Source organism: Drosophila takahashii, chromosome 2L (assembly GCF_030179915.1).
Source record: "Drosophila takahashii strain IR98-3 E-12201 chromosome 2L, DtakHiC1v2, whole genome shotgun sequence".
NCBI classification, from domain to species: domain Eukaryota; kingdom Metazoa; phylum Arthropoda; class Insecta; order Diptera; family Drosophilidae; genus Drosophila; species Drosophila takahashii.
In genome coordinates, this window is record NC_091678.1 from 6,909,063 (window position 1) to 6,929,517 (window position 20,455).

Sequence of the window (20,455 nt, forward strand, 5' to 3'; positions counted from 1 at the left end):
TCCTGAGCTTAGCAATTTTTCAAATTTAAATTCAAAGTAAAGGTTGCAAAGGTAAAAATCGAAAAGCAATGAAAATTTCAATTTGACACGCTTAATAGCCATAAAACATGTTAAAAATTTTAGATACGCTTCAGTCCACATACAATATGTGCTAGAGATGAAGGCTTAAAATATTCTGCTGCTAGAGAAAGGTCCTCAAAAGAGAAAGTGATGAACTGGCTGGTGCTTCTTGTCCTGGGAGCCTTCATAACGATGGTGAAGGGCGCAAACGAGCCCTATGTGTGCGATGGAAAGGACGACAGAGTTTGTGATGAGTACCGCTGCATATGCCGACGAAGGACAACGGAACGGTATCCACACACGGATTATGAATTTTGAACAGAAAATTAAATATAATATGCCACTATAATTCCATCGCTGGGGTTAAATCTCCTTCGACCTTGATTTCCTTTGGGGGTCCTGGATTCTGAATTAAATTTAGCTTGGGATCATTGAGCAGCTTACGTGCAAGATACAGGAAAGGCTTTTCCAAATTAAAGTTCAATTTCACTGATATTTCATAGTTGACCAAGTTCAGCTTCCGGCCGAAAAACGACTGATTGTTCCGCATCCTTCGGTCATCCATTATCACCATGTCCCGGTTTTTGCAGATTACCACCGGGATTTGGCTGCAGATGCGCATCAGGTCGCGGTGCCACTTTTCACAAATGGCAAACGATTTCCTCGAGTTCAGACCGAACATAATAATTGCGCAGTCAGCTTGGATGCAGTATCCATCGCCCAGGCCAGCCAACATTTCCTGACCAGCGATGTCCCAGACCATAAAGTGAATATCTCCGCGGTTCGTGCGAAAGGTCAAAGGGGTCAGATCCACCCCCACTGTGGGCTCGTACTTTTCCGGGTATGATCCATCTAGAAGTCGCCCTATAAATGCCGTTTTTCCTACCGCCGCATCGCCCAAAAGGACCAGTTTATAAACTTTCATCGTAATTTTCTAATGTGAATCATTCAAAATTTATCTAGTATCCAGAATTCGAATAAGAGTATTTTTGATCGTTTAGAAAATTAAAGCTCGGCTTGCTTTATGACACAAACCATAATCAACATTTTTTTTAAATAGTTAATTTTTTATAAATGTTTTAATTTGGGATAATATTTTTATAAACCTTCTCAAAGAATTAAAACGACTATAAAAATATATTAAATACTAGAGGTTTAGTTATGTCAATTTATAAGCCAGAAATGCATTTTGCTCAAAAGTAGTAATTAAAAAAGTTTCTCTTCTAAACAATCAACAAAAAACTGTAAAAATAAAAATTTTTAATAAAAACTATCTTACAATACAATTAATTTTAAAAGGTTTTTCTTTTAGCTTTTAGCTTCCCATAAACCTTTTTTCGATCTTGCAACATTTGGGTACTGATGTTCATCGCAGCAATTATGTCTAACCGATGTTGGCATTAATAATTTCGGCCTGCTACTTGCCATTTATCAAAAGCATTGATCTCCCCCATATGCCGAATGGGCAGCTTAATGTCAATCGCCTCTTTTTCAAGCTCTGGGTTTCTTTTTTTTTTGTTTTTTTTTTGCCCCCTGAGCTCTGGACCATTAATGCATTACAAATAGGTGCGGCAGACCGCAACAGCAACATGGGGCAAAGGGACTTGGCCACAGACGCTTCGGTGCCGTTGACCAACGTGACTGAGATTGAGATTGAGGACTGCATCTCGCTCTGGCTACCTGAAAAGAAAAGAAAAAAAATCAGGCAGCAGACGACCTCAAGTGTACGGCAGCGCAATCGAGTTGCTGGTGCAGCAGCAACATGCAACATCCATAGTCCAGAAGCAGTTCAAGTTTGCGCCGAGGAATTCCTTGCCGCTGAAATAATTAAGCATTGCAACATTGTTTATTGTTGCTGTTGCTGCTGTTGTTGCTGTTGGGTGTTGCAGGCTCGTTTAACAAGGCAGCCAAGTTCTCAACAAGTGCCTCCTCCTGTTCTACAAGTTTTTGCCTCTCCACTCGGATTTTTTTTCATTTTTTTCTGCGGCTGCTGTTGGTGCCACTCTAAGGAATTTCCATTTTATTTACATTTAGAATGTGCCGAACGGACTCGTCGCATGTAAAGCGGGCCAAATCGAAAGCTATTAGACCTATTAGCATATCGGGCTGGAACATGGAAAATTTAGTGGCAACATTGTTGCCGTCGCGATAAACGCACTAAAAAACCGAGTCTCCGCTTTTATTACCGCATCAAAATGCCATAATTCCGCAGACCGAAAAAGAATAGGAAGCGATCGTTACTTATGTATTGAGAAATAAATGTAGAAAATGCCAATCGATTGGCGTTCAATTTACGGCGTTTACCTGATTGTTGTGGCCAGCCCACAGTTAACTTAATTGCCACTTCCCAAGCGCTTTATTTACGGAAATGCTGGCCGTCAAGCGACACTATTTACACTTAGAAAAATTATTGATTAACTTGTACAAATATTGGAGAAGAACGGTCGATTTTTCTAAAAGCTCAAGAAATTCAAACATGTTGGTCTAAACCCAAAGGATTAATTTGCTATTTAACAGATATCCTGTAAACTGAGATAATGAAGAATATATCTTTCCAAAACCCTAAATCCAATTGTTAAATACTAAAGAATTTCATTGAATTTTTTAAAGAATATTTTTAGGTAAAATTTAGACTGATGTAAGATCCATATTATTATTATAATAATCGGAACTATCTTTCCACATCTGAGTTTTTCTGGGTGCATAGACTGTGTGAAAGTGTTGTCAATGCTACCGCTTGGCCATAGCCTACAATCGCGATCTGGTGATCGAGTTGGAAAGGAAAATAGCAAGAAATAATAATAACAACAACTAAAATTTTCCATAACCTCAAAAAAAAGAGTAAAAAAAATATAAAAAAAATGCGGCGGCTATTTATAAAATGCGCAATCTGCGAGATGCGTGCGCCTATCTGTCCGTCGGTTTGTCGATGCCGCCAGCTGTGTGCCAACACCCCCTGCCCCCCTTTTTGGAGCCCCTTTGGAGCCCCCTCTATAACCCCCCTGCACTAGGTTGTCTGCGTTTATTGATTTATTAGAAAATTCCAATGAACAAGTTTTAATACACGACACACGGCGAACGATGAAGTCGATGTTGTCAGCATGCTTGTTGTGCTTTTTCTGCTCCTTGCCGCGTTGCTTTGTTGCACTTGTTGTATTCCTGTGTGTTGCAAAGACAATGCGGGGAAGAAAGGCTGCGGAAAAGAGACGGGGAGACTCGGGCAGCAGCTGGAAAAAGTAACAAGTGCAATATTTTAATTACGCTACAGCAACAGCAACGATGACTAGAAGATCAGCGGCATCAATTAAGTTTGCAGCATGGATTTGGGCAGCCAGCGTTGCCAGATTGATGTAACCCATTGCGTATGATTGATATTGCAAATATCTATGACACATATAAACATTTATAAAAAATTTTTTTCGCTTAAAATAAATCTGGATTTAGTTACTCAAAGCTTGTATGTTTTTATGATGAAGGAAATATTTCTATATTACTTTTTTTTAAACCTTATACATTTTTTTAAATAAAAAAAAACTTGTAACAAAGATCAAAACTATTGTATTTATTTTAATTACATCCCATCAAGTCTGACTCAGTTAAACTCTCACTTAGCCATATCTCAACTCGATCTAGTTCCAATAGCTATTACTACAAGCAATACGGCAACGCCGATCGACTCAAAAGATTGTCTATTTCCAACTCTAAGCATTTTGCAATCAATTTAGATTTGCATTAGCATTCGCTGCAGTCTCAAGAAGTCGGAGTCCGAGATTTGGAGCCAAAAATAAACCGAACCAGTTGGCCTGTTCGCAGCGCCGAAAAGTCAAATGTGTAACAGCTTTAAAGAGCTGAAGAGCGGGCCAAAGAAAGTCGAGATCGCCGAGCGGAGACAGAAGACTAAAGACTGAGAAGACTGAGGACTGTGTAGATTGTGGAAGACTGGAGACTGTGAACCGAAGACGGCGACTGAGAGAGTTGAAATATTGTAATTGTGAGTCTGGCTTGTTTGTTATTGTTGCCTTAGCGGTTGCTTGTTGTTTTTTTGGCTTGATTAATAATTAATCGCACTCGCACACATATACGTATATCTGCATATGTATATATATATCGCTGGTTTTAATTACTCAACTTAAATGGCGCTTTGAGCGACTTAAGCAACTTGCTTTTGTGTATGCGATCGACTCTCACTACTACGAGCTCAAAACTAACTAACTAGCTGCTGGTTTGTTTTTGTAGTTGCTGCTGGGCCGCCGATGTTGCTGCCGTGCTGTTGCTGTTGCTGCTGTTGCTGCTGTGCTTTGCTTTTGCTTTGCTTTGATGTTGTTGCTGCTGCTCGGCTCTGCTCCGTCTACGGATCGCTTTTGCCTGCCTGTTTGCCTTGCCTCGGCCGCTTTGGACGCTCATTCAGTTTTTTGCGCTCAACGCTCGTTGTACGGAACCGAAAAACGCGTTCGTTACGTTTCGTGTAGAGTGTCGCCAAATCGCCAACGAAAATCGCTTATTACAACCGAATATATACAGCCTCTAATCACTATTTTTCTGCTTCTGTAATCGTTTCGCGGTTTATTAAAAAATAAGAGTTAAACGCTGATAGTCTCGCCCGAAGAACGGAACAGAAAAAATCTGGAAAAAAACAGAAATATCTCTCAAAGTTCTCTCGTTTCCGCGATCGCTCGCTTAAGTCTCTCCGATTTTCTGATACCGATACCGATTCGGTATCAAATAAATAGGTATATTTGTGCCTGTGTGTGTGTGTGTTAGTGAGTGATGTGTCTCTGTGTGTCAAATCCAAATCCAAAATAGCCAAAATCTCAGCTTGGCCACTATCTATCACTATCATCAGCATCTCAAGCAGCATCAGCAAACATGTGAAGTGCCAGTGATTTCCATAAGCTCAAATCGAAATCGAAGCCACTGAAAGAGAGATATAGATAGGTCGAAATATCTGAGTGGATATCGGAGTCGAACCAGTGTATAATGTATGCAACGTTCGCGAACTGCCAGAATTGGTTGTTGTTGCAGTTGCAGCCAAAGGATTTGTGGATTTTGGAGCGTAACTGAGCGGCGTGCAGCAGGTGCACCAGGTAAGCTAAATTTAAACGTTTCTAGCTTATAATGCGCATACGCCATGGTGGCTGCGTGTCCAATGCGAGATCAATCGAATCAGTTGAACGTCTGGCAAAACAGCTGACCGGGAAAACTGGAACTGGGTGCAATATCTGAACCATTTACATATAGAAACGTTTATGGACAGCTTATACAATTTATAGAAACTGTATAAATCTGGAAGTATTAGATTTATTACTAAATTTCGCAATAAAAAAGACTAAAAATTCGACTATAGGAAAAAACAATATGTCTTATAATTAATATTTCGTTCTGTTAAACTACAAATGATTGTAAAATTCCCATTCATTGACAAAACAACCGCAAGAACATTTGAACATTTTTTCCGTGTAAAACCAGGCTTAGACAAGAATTTCAAAGCAAAAAAAAAATGGAAAAAAAACACAAAAAAAATTTTTCCTAAAACGGATAAAATTATTAAAAGTAACAAATATTTATGTATGAAAAGTAAAGAATTTAAATTAAAATGTTTAGTAGTGTCAAATATTCTTTAGATCTTCTTCTTCATTATTATGTATAAATTTGGATATCTAAAATTTGGCTGATTTACTCTAAAAATATAGAGACAATTATTTCGTTTGTTAGATCATTGTTTTGAAAAACTAGGAAGTCAAGGGTTGATTATCAGGGAACGTAACTGTTATAAGTTTTATTTTAAAAATCACACTTTAACAGCTATTTTCTGATTTGTAAAGTAAAACTCAAAGAATAACTGTTATTTTTTGAGTTTTATAATAAAAGTTGACAAATAACAGTTATTCGTCGTGATCAAAAATAAAACTCAAACTTGATTTATGGCGATTTTGTGGGTAAACAAAATTTTAAAAAAATATAGGTATAAAATATGCGCGGTTGCCTTTTTTAACAAATTTTTAGTAAGTTATAAAAAGCACGGGTATCATGTTTTTTTTAATTATTTCATTTTTTCAAAAATGTCAAAGGAATAACTGTTATTCATAAAAATCAAAAAATAACAGTTATTTTTTGAGTTTTATTATAAAAATCAAAAAATAAAAATCATTACGGATTTGTAAACTACAATGGCTAATAAAAATTGTGGTGTATTTAAAAAAATTTTAGGACCCTCCTAAGTGCGTGATTTTTTTGTATGAAAAATGTACAATAACAGTTATTTTCGTTCCCTGTTGATTATACAATGTTTGGCATTAGCTGATAAATCCCTTCCGCCAACTTGATATTATTGCTGAAAGTTTCGACACATTTCCCCGCTGTCTCTGGGCAGAGAGTGAAATTCTATCTCTAGACCCCGGACATTATCTCCGGAGACATGTGGATATCGAGTGTCACTTGCATATTCATGGGGGCCAAGTGATGAACTGAACTGAATCAACGGCATTCCCCACCAATCACAATTAGCGGCTGACACTGACGTTGGCCATGGTAAAAACCCTTTGACCATATGCCATATACTTGTTAATTTATGACGCCATTTGGCTAATTGAATAATTATATGTGACTGGCTGGGCGTGGCTGGTGTTCGGTTGAGTTTGATCCGATTGCATAAGCCATCCCACATGGAATCTAAATCAGAATCAGAGTCGAAATCTATATCTACATCGCTTTATCCGATTTGCCTTGCTAATTCGATTGGGGCCACTAAATCAGTGTTAAAGTTCACCCCACTAGGCTCAATTAGTTTATTAATTGCGATTTGCATTTGCGAAGCGCAGAAAACCTGGTTGGCTAGGTGTGAAATTGATAGCTTCGAAATGGGCAAAAATAAAACTAAAACCCCGATAACAAAACTAAGCAACCGCAGAGGCAGCAGCAACATCAGCAACTTAGAAGCAACACAATATAAACAGATATAGCAACAGCTGGCGAAGAGGCCATGAAGGTCTACCACTTTCGGAAATTCGACAAAAATGAAATAAAAATCGTGAGCACGCAATGAAGCAGCCAAGTTGAAGTTGGCTTCCACTTCCATCTCCATCTCCATCTTCATCTTGGCCTGGCAAATCACGTTGCTGATAACAACAACTAAGCAATGCGGCAATAATTTGCTGCCCATACCCACTTCACCCCGCTGTTGGCCAAGTTAAGTGGCTACTGGTCATCAGCAGAGGCAGCAGCAGCAGCAAGTAACTGGCTTAGGCCAACATTTTTATCAAAAGTGGTGGCATTAGCTACCCTACCCTACTGGGGCCCCCCCTTTTTCCCCTCCGAAAACAACAAAAACTGGTCAGCCTCTCGAGACTCCCAATAGTTTCACTTATTTTACACGCATTTCTTAACGATAAATAAATTCCACAAGCAGATGCGGCCAGCAACAACAACTTGGCCCGGTCAGCAACAACTTTTGCTATCACGTTTCCATGCAAACAACACACAGCCACAAAAATATTTTCATTGGTATTCGCTTGTACTTGAATTGCCCCATGAAAAAATGCAAAAGGGAGGGGTCTGGGGGAGGGGGAGCTGGAGGGGGGAAAGAGGCTGCAGCAGGTGGCAACTGCAAACTGCAGTCGCAAACTAATGCCTCAGGTGCTTTTGGCCTGGACTTTGCACCTTTGTCTACCGTTTGAGCCATTCGGATGCCAGATTTCCGCCTGATGTGGCGCCCCAAGGCAGCCGAGAACGATATCCGATATCGGTGGCTGACTTTTCATTATTTTATGGGCTACACCTTGACTGAAAAACCACTCGGATTGCACAAGAAGTGCGATTTGAGAACTTATTTTAGCTTAATAATGTTATTAATAATATAGGAAAAGCTTAGAGCAAGATTTGTATTTCTTTTTTCATATTTTTTATTTATCAGGCATTATTAGATATTATATATAATATTATTATAATTTGTATACAAATATTTTGGGAATTTCCATTTCTTTGGTTATAAAAATGTTTTAAAAATTTTCAATATTTCAGAAGCTTATACTCTTTTGGAATTCTGATTAAAAAGCTTGAAATTGGATTAGATCGATAGGAATACTTTCCAATTTGGAAAATTTATAATTTGTAAAATATTTTATCCTTTTTTTAAAAACAATTAAATCCCTAATAAAACCCTTTAAACTTGTTCATAAATAAGACGAATTTTTAAATTTTAATATATCGGTCAATTACACATTACTGAATTATTTATTAAGTATCTGAAGTCAGTATCCAGCACATCGGCGACATGGTTTTTTATTTAAATCCAACCAAGCCCACCTCAGTCACCTGCTAAACTTCTATGCTAAACGAAGATGAATGAACTCGACTTCAAGGTGGCCCCACGAAACGATTTGGCAACGTCTTCTTTCTGTCAAATCGAGAACTGATCAATTTTGCTTTTTATTTTATATATTCTCTCTCGAAAAAATATTGTATAAGGTCATCTTCTTCAGAACCCGGCCATACTGGTTTTTTTTGTTCGACGGTCCAGAAGAAGATGCTAAACGCTGTAGTTTCACTCGGCGGGGCAACGCGGCGTATGCGGTATACGAGTATAACATGCGAACTTGAGTTACTGTTCCAATTCAAATTCACTTTTGCCCCGGCCTTTCTAACCGCCTCACAATGATACTCCTAAATATCGGTATCAATTTCGCAGATATACATATATTTATTGTATATGATTTATCATGTCTGACACTTGGGCCAGACCACTTGTCAAATGGGAAATAGCCACGACAACGACAACGACAACATGCTGTGATTTTAGATAAATTCATAACTCAGCCCAACTTGTCTTGCCTTCAAAGTTCAAATCACTTGGCACTCGCATACACACAGTTTGGATCGTTTGGATCGTTTGTGTTTCATGTTAATTATTTATTTATGAGTTATTTTTGCGCGCGTTCATTATTCGATAAGCCTCAAATGGAGAGACACCATTTACATTTACAGTTATATATCGGGGATCGGGGCATATCGCGTATGCGATTCTGTTTGTTTTCATTCTGAAAATATTTTTATACCCGTTACTCGTAGAGTAAAAGGGTATATTGTATTCGTGCAAAAGTATGTAACAGGTAGAAGGAAGCGTTTCCGACCCCATAAAGTATATATATTCTTGATCAGGATCACTAGCCGAGTCGATCTAGCCATGTCCGTCTGTCCGTCTGTCCGTCTGTCTGTCTGTCTGTCTGTCTGTCTGTCTGTCTGTCTGTCCGTCTGTCCGTATGAACGCTGAGATCTCGGAAACTATAAAAGCTAGAAGATTGACATTTTGCATGCAGATTCTAGGAGTTCCTACGCAGCGCAAGTTTGTTTCAAAAGGGTGCCACGCCCCCTCTAACGCCCACAATCGCATATATACGATTTTAAAAATTTCAATATTTTGGAAAAGTAAAAATGCAGTTTTATTGTGTTTATCAATACCTATCGAAATGTAGAAGAAATTTTTTAAATCGGACCATTCGTTAAAAAGTTACGGCGGATCAAAGTTTTTCTCCATCTCTTTCGCACTCCCTTTAGCTGAGTAACGGGTATCTGATAGTCGGGGCACCCGACTATAGCGTTCTCTCTTGTTTTCTCTCCATTTATACTCTTGGCATTTCGAAGGAAGCAAGTCAGCTGTTGCCGCTGGCGAATTTCGATTTAACGAACTTGAAATCGCTGTATGAACTGCTGGCGAAACGATAACAAACAGCCACCGCAATTCTCTACTTATTATTATTTTCGTTTTCCTCTCGGTTGTATTTTGTAGTGTACTGGCAACGCGACATTAATCAGCGGACTGCGAAACAGAACTTAGTTTGAAGTACAAACAAATATAGAGCAGGAGGAACCTTGTAGTTGCTCAAACATATATGTTTTCGTCTATGATATGTGGGCCAGCAGGAAATTCACAGAACACATTGATTGGGGATCGTTTACGCGGGGCTTTACAATTTCAGTGCAAAGAAAAAATGTGGATAAGAAATAATTAGGAATTCTGGGAAGTTCTTATCAAATAAGGCAATTCATTCATGTTTATTTTTCAGTACTTAGATGTAGTGAAGAAAATAAAATCTAAACTTAGCAGGATTTTATATTTGACTTGTTTTTGGAAAGTGTAGTAATAAATATACATTTTTTGAATATCCTTATAAGTGCTGGTCGAGTATTTGAATTTTTTCTTCCCTCTTACAAAACTTCTAAATACAATTATCACCATTTAGAAACCCAAAGAAATTGGCCTTTACTCGCCTATTCGATTACAGAACTAGTTCTCTGGGTCCACACTTGTTTTTATTCACCTTTTGTTTGTTTGTTTTTTTGTTTGATGACAACGTCATCGTGATGATCATGATCATCGGCGAGAGAGATAGTTATGGACTGCTTCACAGTTAGCTGGATACGTCAGTTGAAACCACTTTCGGTTGGATTCGAAAAGCTTAAACTAGATTCGAGATCCAGATCTTTGCAACCATTCAATAACAAGATTTACATGTCTTAGTTGCCAACCACAAAAATTCAAGGAAACCTCAGCGGCAGCGATTAAAATTTTTGTGCAATGCAAACAAACCATAAAGTGCATTTTCATAGCTACATTTAAAAATGATTTTTAGTGGTCTCATGTTCTGGGTCACTAACGTAATCTATTTATTGAAAAAGGGGGATTTTCCAGTTAGTCAGTGGACGTAAAGTCAACATCCTGCGGTGCATTCACACTCTTGACTCCGGCTCTAAAATGCTCCATTTTCACTGATGCAAATCGCTTATCAGCCCAAGAAAGTGCCAGTGACACAAACACACTCATTTTGGTACAGGGTGATTAAAGAACTAGGATAGAACTAAGTAAGGAACCCTCTTTCCCAAAAATCTACCCAGATAGCAGTGTTAACACGTTTTAATACAATATTTAAAATATTTTAAAAGTACTTTTCTGATTGATCTAGAAAAAAAAGATTATCCATTAAAATATGGAAATCGTTTTTTATTACAATTTTTTTAAAGTAGGCCTTTCTAGTTGATAATGCTATTCTAAAAATACAAATTTAAATATTTTTGAACCCTTTATAAAACCTTTGCGGTCACCCTGTTTTTGGGGTCTGAGTGGGACACGCGTTCCAGCGTTTATTTCAGCTCCGCTCTGCTTCTCCGGCTATCACTTCACTTGACTTCACTTTTAAGATTTAAGGCGGCGGTAGCCTCGTCGTCTCCGCCGGTCCGCCCCTGCTTCTGACCCCCTGCTCCTCTCCTTTACCTCGCCGCCCCTGATAAGCGCCCACTCTTCCCCTCTCTGTCTCTCCCCTTTGGCATCACTGCAAAAGGTCTTCTTTGTTGTGAGTTGGAAAAGAAGAAAAAATCATCATAACAACGAGCAGAAGAGGATCACCAAGAAGGGGCTGAAGCAAAAAAACAGCACGAGGTTTGCTGAGGCGGCAACGGCGCTTGCTTGTAGCAATTTACAATAACAGCAAAAGGTACACTGTGAGAAAATTTTAGAAAAGTTGATTTCTTTAAAATATATTAAGCTATAGGTGCCTAGGAATGACTTAATCTTATTTTTTAGTCTTATCTAATGTCACATAAAAATATAAAGTAATTTTTTCTTTGGAGAGGGTTGAAGATCCCAACATCAGTTCTAAGAATGAAACTACAGATCACTTACAATATGTGGTAATATGCTGTACCCTAACTACTGCGAAATTTGTGTGAAATGTAAACAAAAGTTTTACATATATATAGAAAATAGAGGATTAAAGACACAAAAGCCATTAAATTAAAAAAAGTATTTTATTTAAAGGATATTTATTTTTTTGGTGTCAGTTCTTCCTTTTTTCTTCACGAAGTTTAATACTTTCGTTATAAAAAGGTTCCTGTGTACCCACTATGCATATAGTAAAAGCAACAATAATAATAACAACAGCGACAATAGCAACAAAAAACAGCTACAAAAACAAAAGAAAAGCAACGAGCGTCATCGACGACAACAACGAACGACGACGACTACTCCACCAACTGGCATGGCAGTGAGACGTTGATTGCCACGGAATGCCGTCAAACAGGTTAAAAATGTAGGTAGAAATTCAATTAAAAATTGGTTATTTATTTATTTTAGCATGCACATATATGGCAATAGCCGCCGCAATTTCCCCCTTTCCCCTGGCGATTGTTTCCTCCGCAAAGAAATAGTCACACGTTCGTACGAGTAATTTAATTAAGCTTTATTTTTGTGACACCCAAAACTCCCGGCTGTCAATCAAACGGCGTCAAGCGTGCTCGATTTGAAAGTGAAAACCCCGAAAAGCCCAGCAGGTGGCGCCAGGTTATTATATCTGCAGTGGACTCAGCCTTTCAGGTGCAACAGATACAGCTTCACAAAGACTCTGGTGCAACTTGTTCCAAAGAAATTTGCAATAAAAACTAACGCGCCCGAGAATTGGCATGCAAATCAATCATATGGGAGGTGCTTTTTATGAAGTAGTCGACGGCATGATACCCTGTAATACTTCTGATGGGTACGAAAATTTATAATATTTAGTATGAAATAAATATTTTTAAAATATTATTAAAAATTATTAAAAATTATATTTTTATTAAAAATTGTTCATGTCAGTATTGTAATACTTAAATCGTATATATTTGTAATTTTAACTCGTTCAATACCCCTAACCAGGGCAAGCCGATCTTGATCCGAATCGAACCTATCAGTTTAATCTGGTTGCTAATATACCAGCATCCAGTTAAAACCGATAGCAATTGCTTTTATTAATGCAAACCGCAAAAAGTTAATTTTAGCTGGGCTATTTATAAATCAAATAAAAACACCTCTTAACGAGGTAAAAAACTAGTGACGATCGCACCTTCAACGTACAAAAGTTCTGATATCAACTTTTGTGACGAAAAATAATTTTAGATGCGACTAAATAAGTACGCTACCTAAAATTTACTCGTTCGGCCCGCTTTAGCAAATATTTAATATCTACACGAATGTTTTTCTGTTTTAGCGTGCCGAATGAATAAATTTTAGGTAGCGTACTTATTTAGTCGCATCTAAAATTATTTTTCGTCACAAAAGTTGATATCAGAACTTTTGTACGTTGAAGGTGCGATCGTCACTAGTTTTTTACCTCGTTAAGAGGTGTTTTTATTTGATATCAGAAGTTTTTGTTTGTTTACTTTTGCTCTCATAGGTGCTAATATAAACATTTAAATTTAAATTGGTCATAAATCATAATTCTTAAACTATTGTATTTTAACGAATTAAGTTAAAAAGGCGTTGAAGTATTTCAAAATACCTTTTAAACGAGGTATAGCACATGTGTGTACCTTTAGTAGTGTAGAACTTAAAAACTAACGAAATTTAGCCATTTTTAGCTATTTTCCCGCTAAAGTAGCGGCTTTTTCCAAAAGTCGTAGAACAAAAGATTCCTATATGGAACTCTTAAGTGCAAATTTACTGATTCCATGACCCTAAAATACAGTTCGGATACCCTCCCACAAAATTCAATACTCAGGGAGCGTTAATTGTTCGAGGTGGCAAAAGTGGCTATTTTCGTATAAAAATAACTTTTAAACGTGACTTTTTACAGTAATGTGTTATATACCAAAATTTAAGGAATCTCAAGGGCTATACAGTTTAAGGTTTTAAAGAAAATCGTTAGAGCCGTTTTTGAGAAAAATAAAAAAAAGCTAAAAAAAAAGTTTTAAAAAATTGTCTTTTGTTCATATTTTTTTAATTATTACATTTACACAAATTGCATATAGAAGGCGTTTATAGCATTTAAAAATACCTTTCAAACGAGATGCAGCACAAGTCTGTAGCTTTAGTAGTATAGAAGTTACGGCTTTCCGATTTTTAGCTATTTATAGCTGTTTTCCCGCTAAACTAGCGAGTTTTTCCAAAAGTGGTAGAACAAAAGTTTTTTATATCGATGTGATGAACGTCATATAAAATTTTCAAAACTTAAAAAACATGTTTTGGACAAGTGGACAAGTGGACAAACTGACAAACAGAAATTAATTTTCATTTTGGGAAGAAGAAGAAAATCTTATTTTGGCTATAACTTTTGAACGGAGAGTCGGATTTTGACAAATGATCCCTCATTCGACGGGTATTTTCAAGAGGAATACAACTAAAACATTGCGAGGGGGCATTTATCCCCACCGGCCCCAACAGCTCCAAATTTGGAAATTTTCAATTTTTCACTTTCACCGCTCTCTCTCCCAAGCCAATTGATTTTCTTAAAGTCTTGGTATGCAATCCTTTAAGTTTTTGCAATACCTTTCGATTGGTGTATTACTCATTACGATCGGACTATCACTGCCGATTTTCAATTTTGCGGCTATATAATAGTAGTCGCCTTCGCACACTCTCCTGGTGCGCTTCGTCACTACATGGACTGCCGTCCATAGTGATTAGCAACTTTTGCGGCCCACTAACAATCGATCGAGTCATGTGCGATTTGCCCATATACGTAAGCACAGATATAGTTACGACCCCAAAGCCCGTAACTGGTTGCAGATATTACGAGAACGATCTCAGGTCCCCCTTTATAAGGTGGGAGAAAGGGTAAAAGACTGAGAGACGGAGGCGAGAATCATCTCAAATTTTGCCTGATGGATCGCTTCAATTTGTGACTGTGACGGGCTGTGATTAAGATACTAATGCGATCGATTTGGAGACCGCTTCTGCTCAGCTGGAAGCTGCCTGCCACTATCCGCTTTTTTCCGAACCTCTGACTCTGAGTGATCTTTGCCAAAAATCAAAATTCACACTCAAATTCACTCGAATCGTTTTTGGGGTCTCTGTGGGAAATATTTGAAAAGAACTTTGCTTCCAGGAAGTTCACCTACCAGGTGATCCCCGATCTCGATCGCACACTCCACTCTGTTTGATATATAATGGAAAAGTTTCGCCTACGAACGATTGTGGAAAAATCTGCGGTAGCTTGGCTGGAGCTTTTTCGCCCAAATAAAATAAAAGCATATTTACCTGGGAATTTTCGGCATTTTTATCCAATAAAATTTCGCCAAGTATGTGAAATAGTAAATTTCAATGAATTTGCATGACATGCAAAAATTCGTGGGAATGTTTAAATTGACTTGGAAAATTGTGAAATTCATCCTGAGAATCATAGTTTTGCGGGAAAATTTCGAAATGTAATGAAATAACTCACAAGTGTCTTGGGGACTTATATTTTATAAAATCTCAGTTTTAATGACCAATAGGAATTTAAATTTATAAATATGTTGCATTGCGAAAATGAATATTTTGCAATTAGAGAGTCTAAAAATATAACGTAATTAAAGCTTTTTAAAGAAAGTATAAAAATAGATAAGCAAAAGATTATTGATCTCATTCCACTTCCCATCGAAAATATGTACTTCCACCAAATCCATCTCCATCATTGTGTCCAACTGACAGGCATATGGACCTTTGATCCCTTTACACCGTTTCAATCAGTTTTATGGACCGGACCCCCATCCTATAAAGTCTGCCTATCAACAAATATGCGCAATAGTTGGGGGTCCCAAGGCTCTTCGCGGGTAAATGAACTATCGGAACTGCCGTGACCACCAAGTTGGGCCTACCAAACAATTCGCCTTGGAAAATTTCATGCAACTTTCCGCGTGTAAATAATTAAACCATAAAAGTCAATCGAAATTGAGAATGTTCCAATAGAACGGATCGCTTTGAGGGATTCAAAGGCGAGGGAAGTGTACTTATTTATGGCATTTATGGGCTGGGCCATAAAAACTTATGGATAGCCAAATTCACGGATAAATTAAAATAATTGAAATACTTTGAGATGTTAATTGCGATAGGCGAGGCGAACTTGTTGATGCTAATGACCAAACATAAATTTCAGTGGGCCAAGAGCAGGCTGGAGATACAGATACAAATGTGGAGATGGAGATGATGCATAGATATAGATATACAACTGTATATTTTACCGGCCGGCGTGGAGCGCGCATATGTATGCAATATGTTTTCTCTCTCTTTTTGGTTTTTCTCGCTTTTTTCACCTGGCCTCGAAATCGAATTCGCCTCATTTCCATGAACGCATTTTCATTGCGCGGCCACAAATCATAAATGTTTCTTCGTTCTCCGGGCCACAAAATATTTAGACAGATTTTGTTGCCAAAAGCCGTTTACGTTTACAGGTGGCTGCGGTGGCGCTGATTCGAGGCGATTTTCGCAGGGGTATTCTGCGGATAATCTACTTTGCAGCATCATCATCCCAGCTGGGCGGCGTGGTCAAGGTTAAGCGACTACTCCAACTATGCATATCTGTATCTGAATCTGTGGATGTATCTACACGGAAGAAAAATAATGAAATTTTGCACGAAATATTTGATGTTCTTGCTTTAGGTCTCAGCATTATTAAATATTTTTTCCGTATTTTATCAATTGGTTTTTAGTATAATTTTGATGTCTACCCTTCATTTTTTAATATATTAAAAAACCTTTCCAGAAGATATTCAATTGCTACTTAAATGAAAAAAATATTTCAAAAAAGGTAATATTTATAAATAATTTTTTTAAACAAACTTTTTGATCTTTATTTTTGTTTATGCATCAATATTGTTTAGATAACCATCTTCGAATAGTTTTTTCTTTCTGTGTATATCTGTATCTGCTGGCTGGCGCTGCAGGACATCATCATCATCGGCAGGCGTGCGCTTCTTTTAACGATTTCAACAAAAATATTTCGCTTTCTGCGCTGCTCATTAATTCGTTTCGATTAAAAATTGCCTTTTTCTCTTTTATTTTTTTCGTGTGATTTTTTTTGCTGCTCATCTGCAGCTTGTTGTGCATAAAAATCACAGCAAGAGATCACTTCGAAGAGTTTCTTCGCCCCGCGGCAGATGTATCTCAGAATCACAATCAGAGTATCTTGATTTGGATTTGTATTCAGATTTGGCATTTTGTCTAGCGGTGGAAAAACAAGTTGCCGTTGATGCGAGTGCCTCTGAAATTTTTATGGGCCGCTTTTTCCTTTTTTTTTTTGGTTTTTTGGGTGGTTTGGCCAGGGGCTTTTGTTTTGGTTTGTTTATGTTTAAAACGTACGCTACGTGCAATTGCTCTGGCAGCCCATTTGTTTATTATAAGGTCTGCGGCAGACTTCCCATGCGTGCCACTTGTTCTCACTTTCGGCTCTTTGTTTAGTTTGGGATTGGCGTTTGGATTTGGCCACTTAATATACAGAAATATACTCGCTTATTGCTGCAGCCGCCTTATTTATTTGCCTTTGGCATATTTTTTATTCGCAGGGCTTCTCCTGCGGCTCTTTCTCACGTAATCATTGCAAATATTTCGCACTGATTTGGAATCCCAAACTTTGTTTCTATTTTATATTTGCTATTTTCTATTTTCCGACTCGCCTTTGTTTATTTGCCCCGCGTGTGTGTGTATATTAGCGGGAAATAATAATTGAAAGTGTATTTCCAAGAATAGAATCTCAACGATTTGTAAGTGTTTTAGCCAGTTTTTAGCGAATGCAAAAATCAGGAAGAAATATGGTATGATGTGTTTTCCACTGGCATTCGATTCGATAGAAGTTTGGGGCGGGAAATTAATGGTTTGTTTTCGATTCGAGTTGCACTGATGAATGTGAGGCAAGGTTCCCCAGAAATTGGATCAGTCAACGGAAAGTTGTGGGCAGACCTGAAAACAAGAACTTAAAAATTAATAGAATAAATATACACAATTTTTCTGCAATTAAGATTTTCACATAGACTTGTTTAAACTAAATAAAATCATTAAAAACTGTTAAGAAATTTTAGCAAAATATTTACAAAATATTTATTAAGATTAATAAAAACGTAAATACCTATAAATGGTACAGAAAATGACTTTATACAATTTTCAAAAATGTATTTCGGTGTAGATTAGCAGAAAATATATTTAAAAATCCTAATTAACTATAAATATATTCTTTACAAATAATTAAACCTTAAATAAAAGATGTATGAATGAGAATAGAGATCCTCACTTTCATTTTAGTTTTAAAAATTATTCCCCCCACCAAAACAGCAAAGAGCCCTACAATGTATACCGTTAATCTCAATGATCTTGTGTATGTGCAGCCAACAAAAGAAAGCCAAATCGAAGCTTAGCCAAACAACTCGAACTCGGCCAAATGACTCGACAAATATCACGCATACGCCGCCTGAGATCAATGGGCATTATCATTATGGCTGACGCTTTCCACAAACACACACCCATCACGGGGAGTATTAAAATCTCATTACCAATGCTAATTAAAGGAGGGAGCCGCCCCAACTTCGCTTCAATCCGTCAAGTTCAAAATCACAATTTTTCTTTACACTCTTCTAACAGAGATTTGTGGATGCACTGCACCCGGCGAGCAATGTTTGTTATTTTCCAAGTGCCCACACGCTCTTACATAAATTATTAACAGCCGAAGGCAAATAAATAAACAAAACATTGGGCCAGCTTCTTCGGATTCGGATTCGTATTCGGATTCTGCAGCTGCAACTGCAAGTGCCGCTAAATCGTTGATCATCGCCAACGCTAAAGCTGTCATCATTTGTACATTCGTACCTGATCTCAGATCGTCCAAAGTTCAGCCGGCTATATCTAAATTATCGATGTCCCTGGCATTGCGGGAATCCAAACAAATCGGCTTCACTGCGTAGAATTTATTAATCTTCGCATTTAGATATTTTTCTTAAGGAAGACATTTTTTCTATAATTTTTTAAAAATATTCCGAATTGGTTTCATTTCTTTCACTGCACACTTTCCTCTTCTCATTTTTTTTGTGGACTGCTCGTGTGCATTACCGACTACTTAACAGCAAATCACTAAACATGTTTAAATATTTTAACTTGTTCGGTAGCCTGTTTGTCATTCGCCAGCCGCATTTGCCGAGCGGCAATATCTAAACGAATATCTCTCTCGGACGTCCCAACGCCTTGACAAAAGAAATGAACTGTTTTAAAGTGCTGCTAGCCGAGGAGGCCTCGCTGTCCACTTGCCTGGCCTGCCGGTTAAAAGATCATCCCAGCGGAAAACTACAAAACCCAAATTGAAAAATCATCAACCTCGTCAGCTCTGGATCTTCTTTCTTGCTTGGGCCTGGTCAATATTTGACTAAGAAATTTTTCACATTACCAGTGATCGGTACGGGGATCGAGGGAAGAGCAGAGTGATCTTGATGATGCTCAGTACTCTTTTACGAGGTGTATTCGTCGATAAGGTCGGGGATAAGTGTATAGTTATAATATTTACTCATATGTTGGCTTAAAAATAAAATTATTTGTAAAAATCAATTCAATATTAATTTCCGTTGCTACACAGAAAACTAATTCTATATGAAATAGGGTAATTTCTACCTTATTTCATATAAATATTATGATTCAAACATATGATTTTGATATTTTATCATTTCATAAAAGCTATAAAAATACTGTGTTGAAATACCAAATTTAGAATTTTTTGAACAAATATTGTTAAGTAAGATAAGCATAATCTTAAATAAAATATGAAAATAAATATTTACTAAATATTTCTTTATTTATTCTTATGTAATAATAACATTGTTTATAATATATAATCTAAAATAAAAGGACATTTTATTAGGAGAAGCTTTACACGAGGAAGCTAAGATCTTGTAGAGAATTTTCAAGATTTTTTTATAGCCAATTCCAGGGTAGACAAACTTCGATCTTTTTTCCTGGCGTTACTCCTTGACTCCAGCCTGCTGAGTGAAATGTTAGCGGCGCACACAGACACATTGCCTAGGAATTGTTTACATAGCAGTGAAGCCCAGCCTCGAGATCTTGGTCTTCTACTTGGACTGCCTCTGCCTGTTGCCTTTTGGCTTTTTGCCTGTTGCTTGGCCAGCGTTTTGTTTGATGTCGGCCTCGTTAAGAGCCAACGAAGCCAACGAGCTGGGCCGCAGCCGTATACCGTGTTCCATGTTCCATGTACAACCTTGTTTGCTCATGAACAGTTGAACAGTTGAACGTTGTCGTTGAACGTTGGCCGCTTACTTAGCATTAAGTTATTTTCATTTTCAATAGGCCGTACTGAATCTGAATCTGAAACCAAATTGGAATCCCAATCCGAGTCATCTGCGATTCCTGGCCATTCCATTCCACTGGAGTGTTTTCCTTTCGACGGCGCTCTCGAGTGCTCTCCAAACTGTTGAACTTCACTTGTTTTCCCCAAGCTATTAAGCCACTTGATCGACCATCCATACATACCGATCTCCCGATCTCCCTGTTCTGGTCATTTTCGGCACGATGACGCTGCCTTCTGGGAATTATGCAAATTTAGTGTCGAATGATGAGCGTGTGATTTATGCCTCTAAATCGCTCTAGCCGCTACTTCTGATTGCATAATTAATGAAGTTTGGCCCG

General features: G+C 37.7%; 2 protein-coding genes, 1 long non-coding RNA gene and 1 pseudogene across 3 annotated transcripts in view; 2 read left to right on the plus strand and 2 right to left on the minus strand.

Moving 5' to 3' along the window:
• Positions 1 to 210: 210 nt before the first annotated feature.
• Positions 211 to 409, plus strand: LOC108063366 (uncharacterized). Its single transcript, XM_017150436.3, has one exon. The coding sequence runs from the start codon at positions 211 to 213 to the stop codon at positions 376 to 378; it is 168 nt and encodes a 55-aa protein (XP_017005925.2). The 3' UTR covers positions 379 to 409.
• Positions 404 to 985, minus strand: LOC108063356 (GTP-binding nuclear protein Ran pseudogene; annotated as a pseudogene).
• A 2,617-nt stretch (positions 986 to 3,602) lies between these two features.
• On the minus strand, positions 3,603 to 5,139 carry LOC138912388 (uncharacterized). Its single transcript, XR_011417919.1, has 2 exons — positions 5,029 to 5,139; positions 3,603 to 4,974 (listed from the first exon to the last, which is right to left on the minus strand). It is a non-coding gene; the product is annotated as an uncharacterized lncRNA (long non-coding RNA).
• The window catches only part of dpp (decapentaplegic morphogen), a 37,608-nt gene continuing 22,119 nt past the window's right edge, over positions 4,967 to 20,455 (plus strand). Inside the window, exon 1 of the mRNA XM_017150586.3 lies at positions 4,967 to 5,144. Within this exon, the coding sequence (XP_017006075.2) occupies positions 5,042 to 5,144 (103 nt within the window). The 5' untranslated portion in view covers positions 4,967 to 5,041. The remainder of the gene's footprint in view (positions 5,145 to 20,455) is intronic.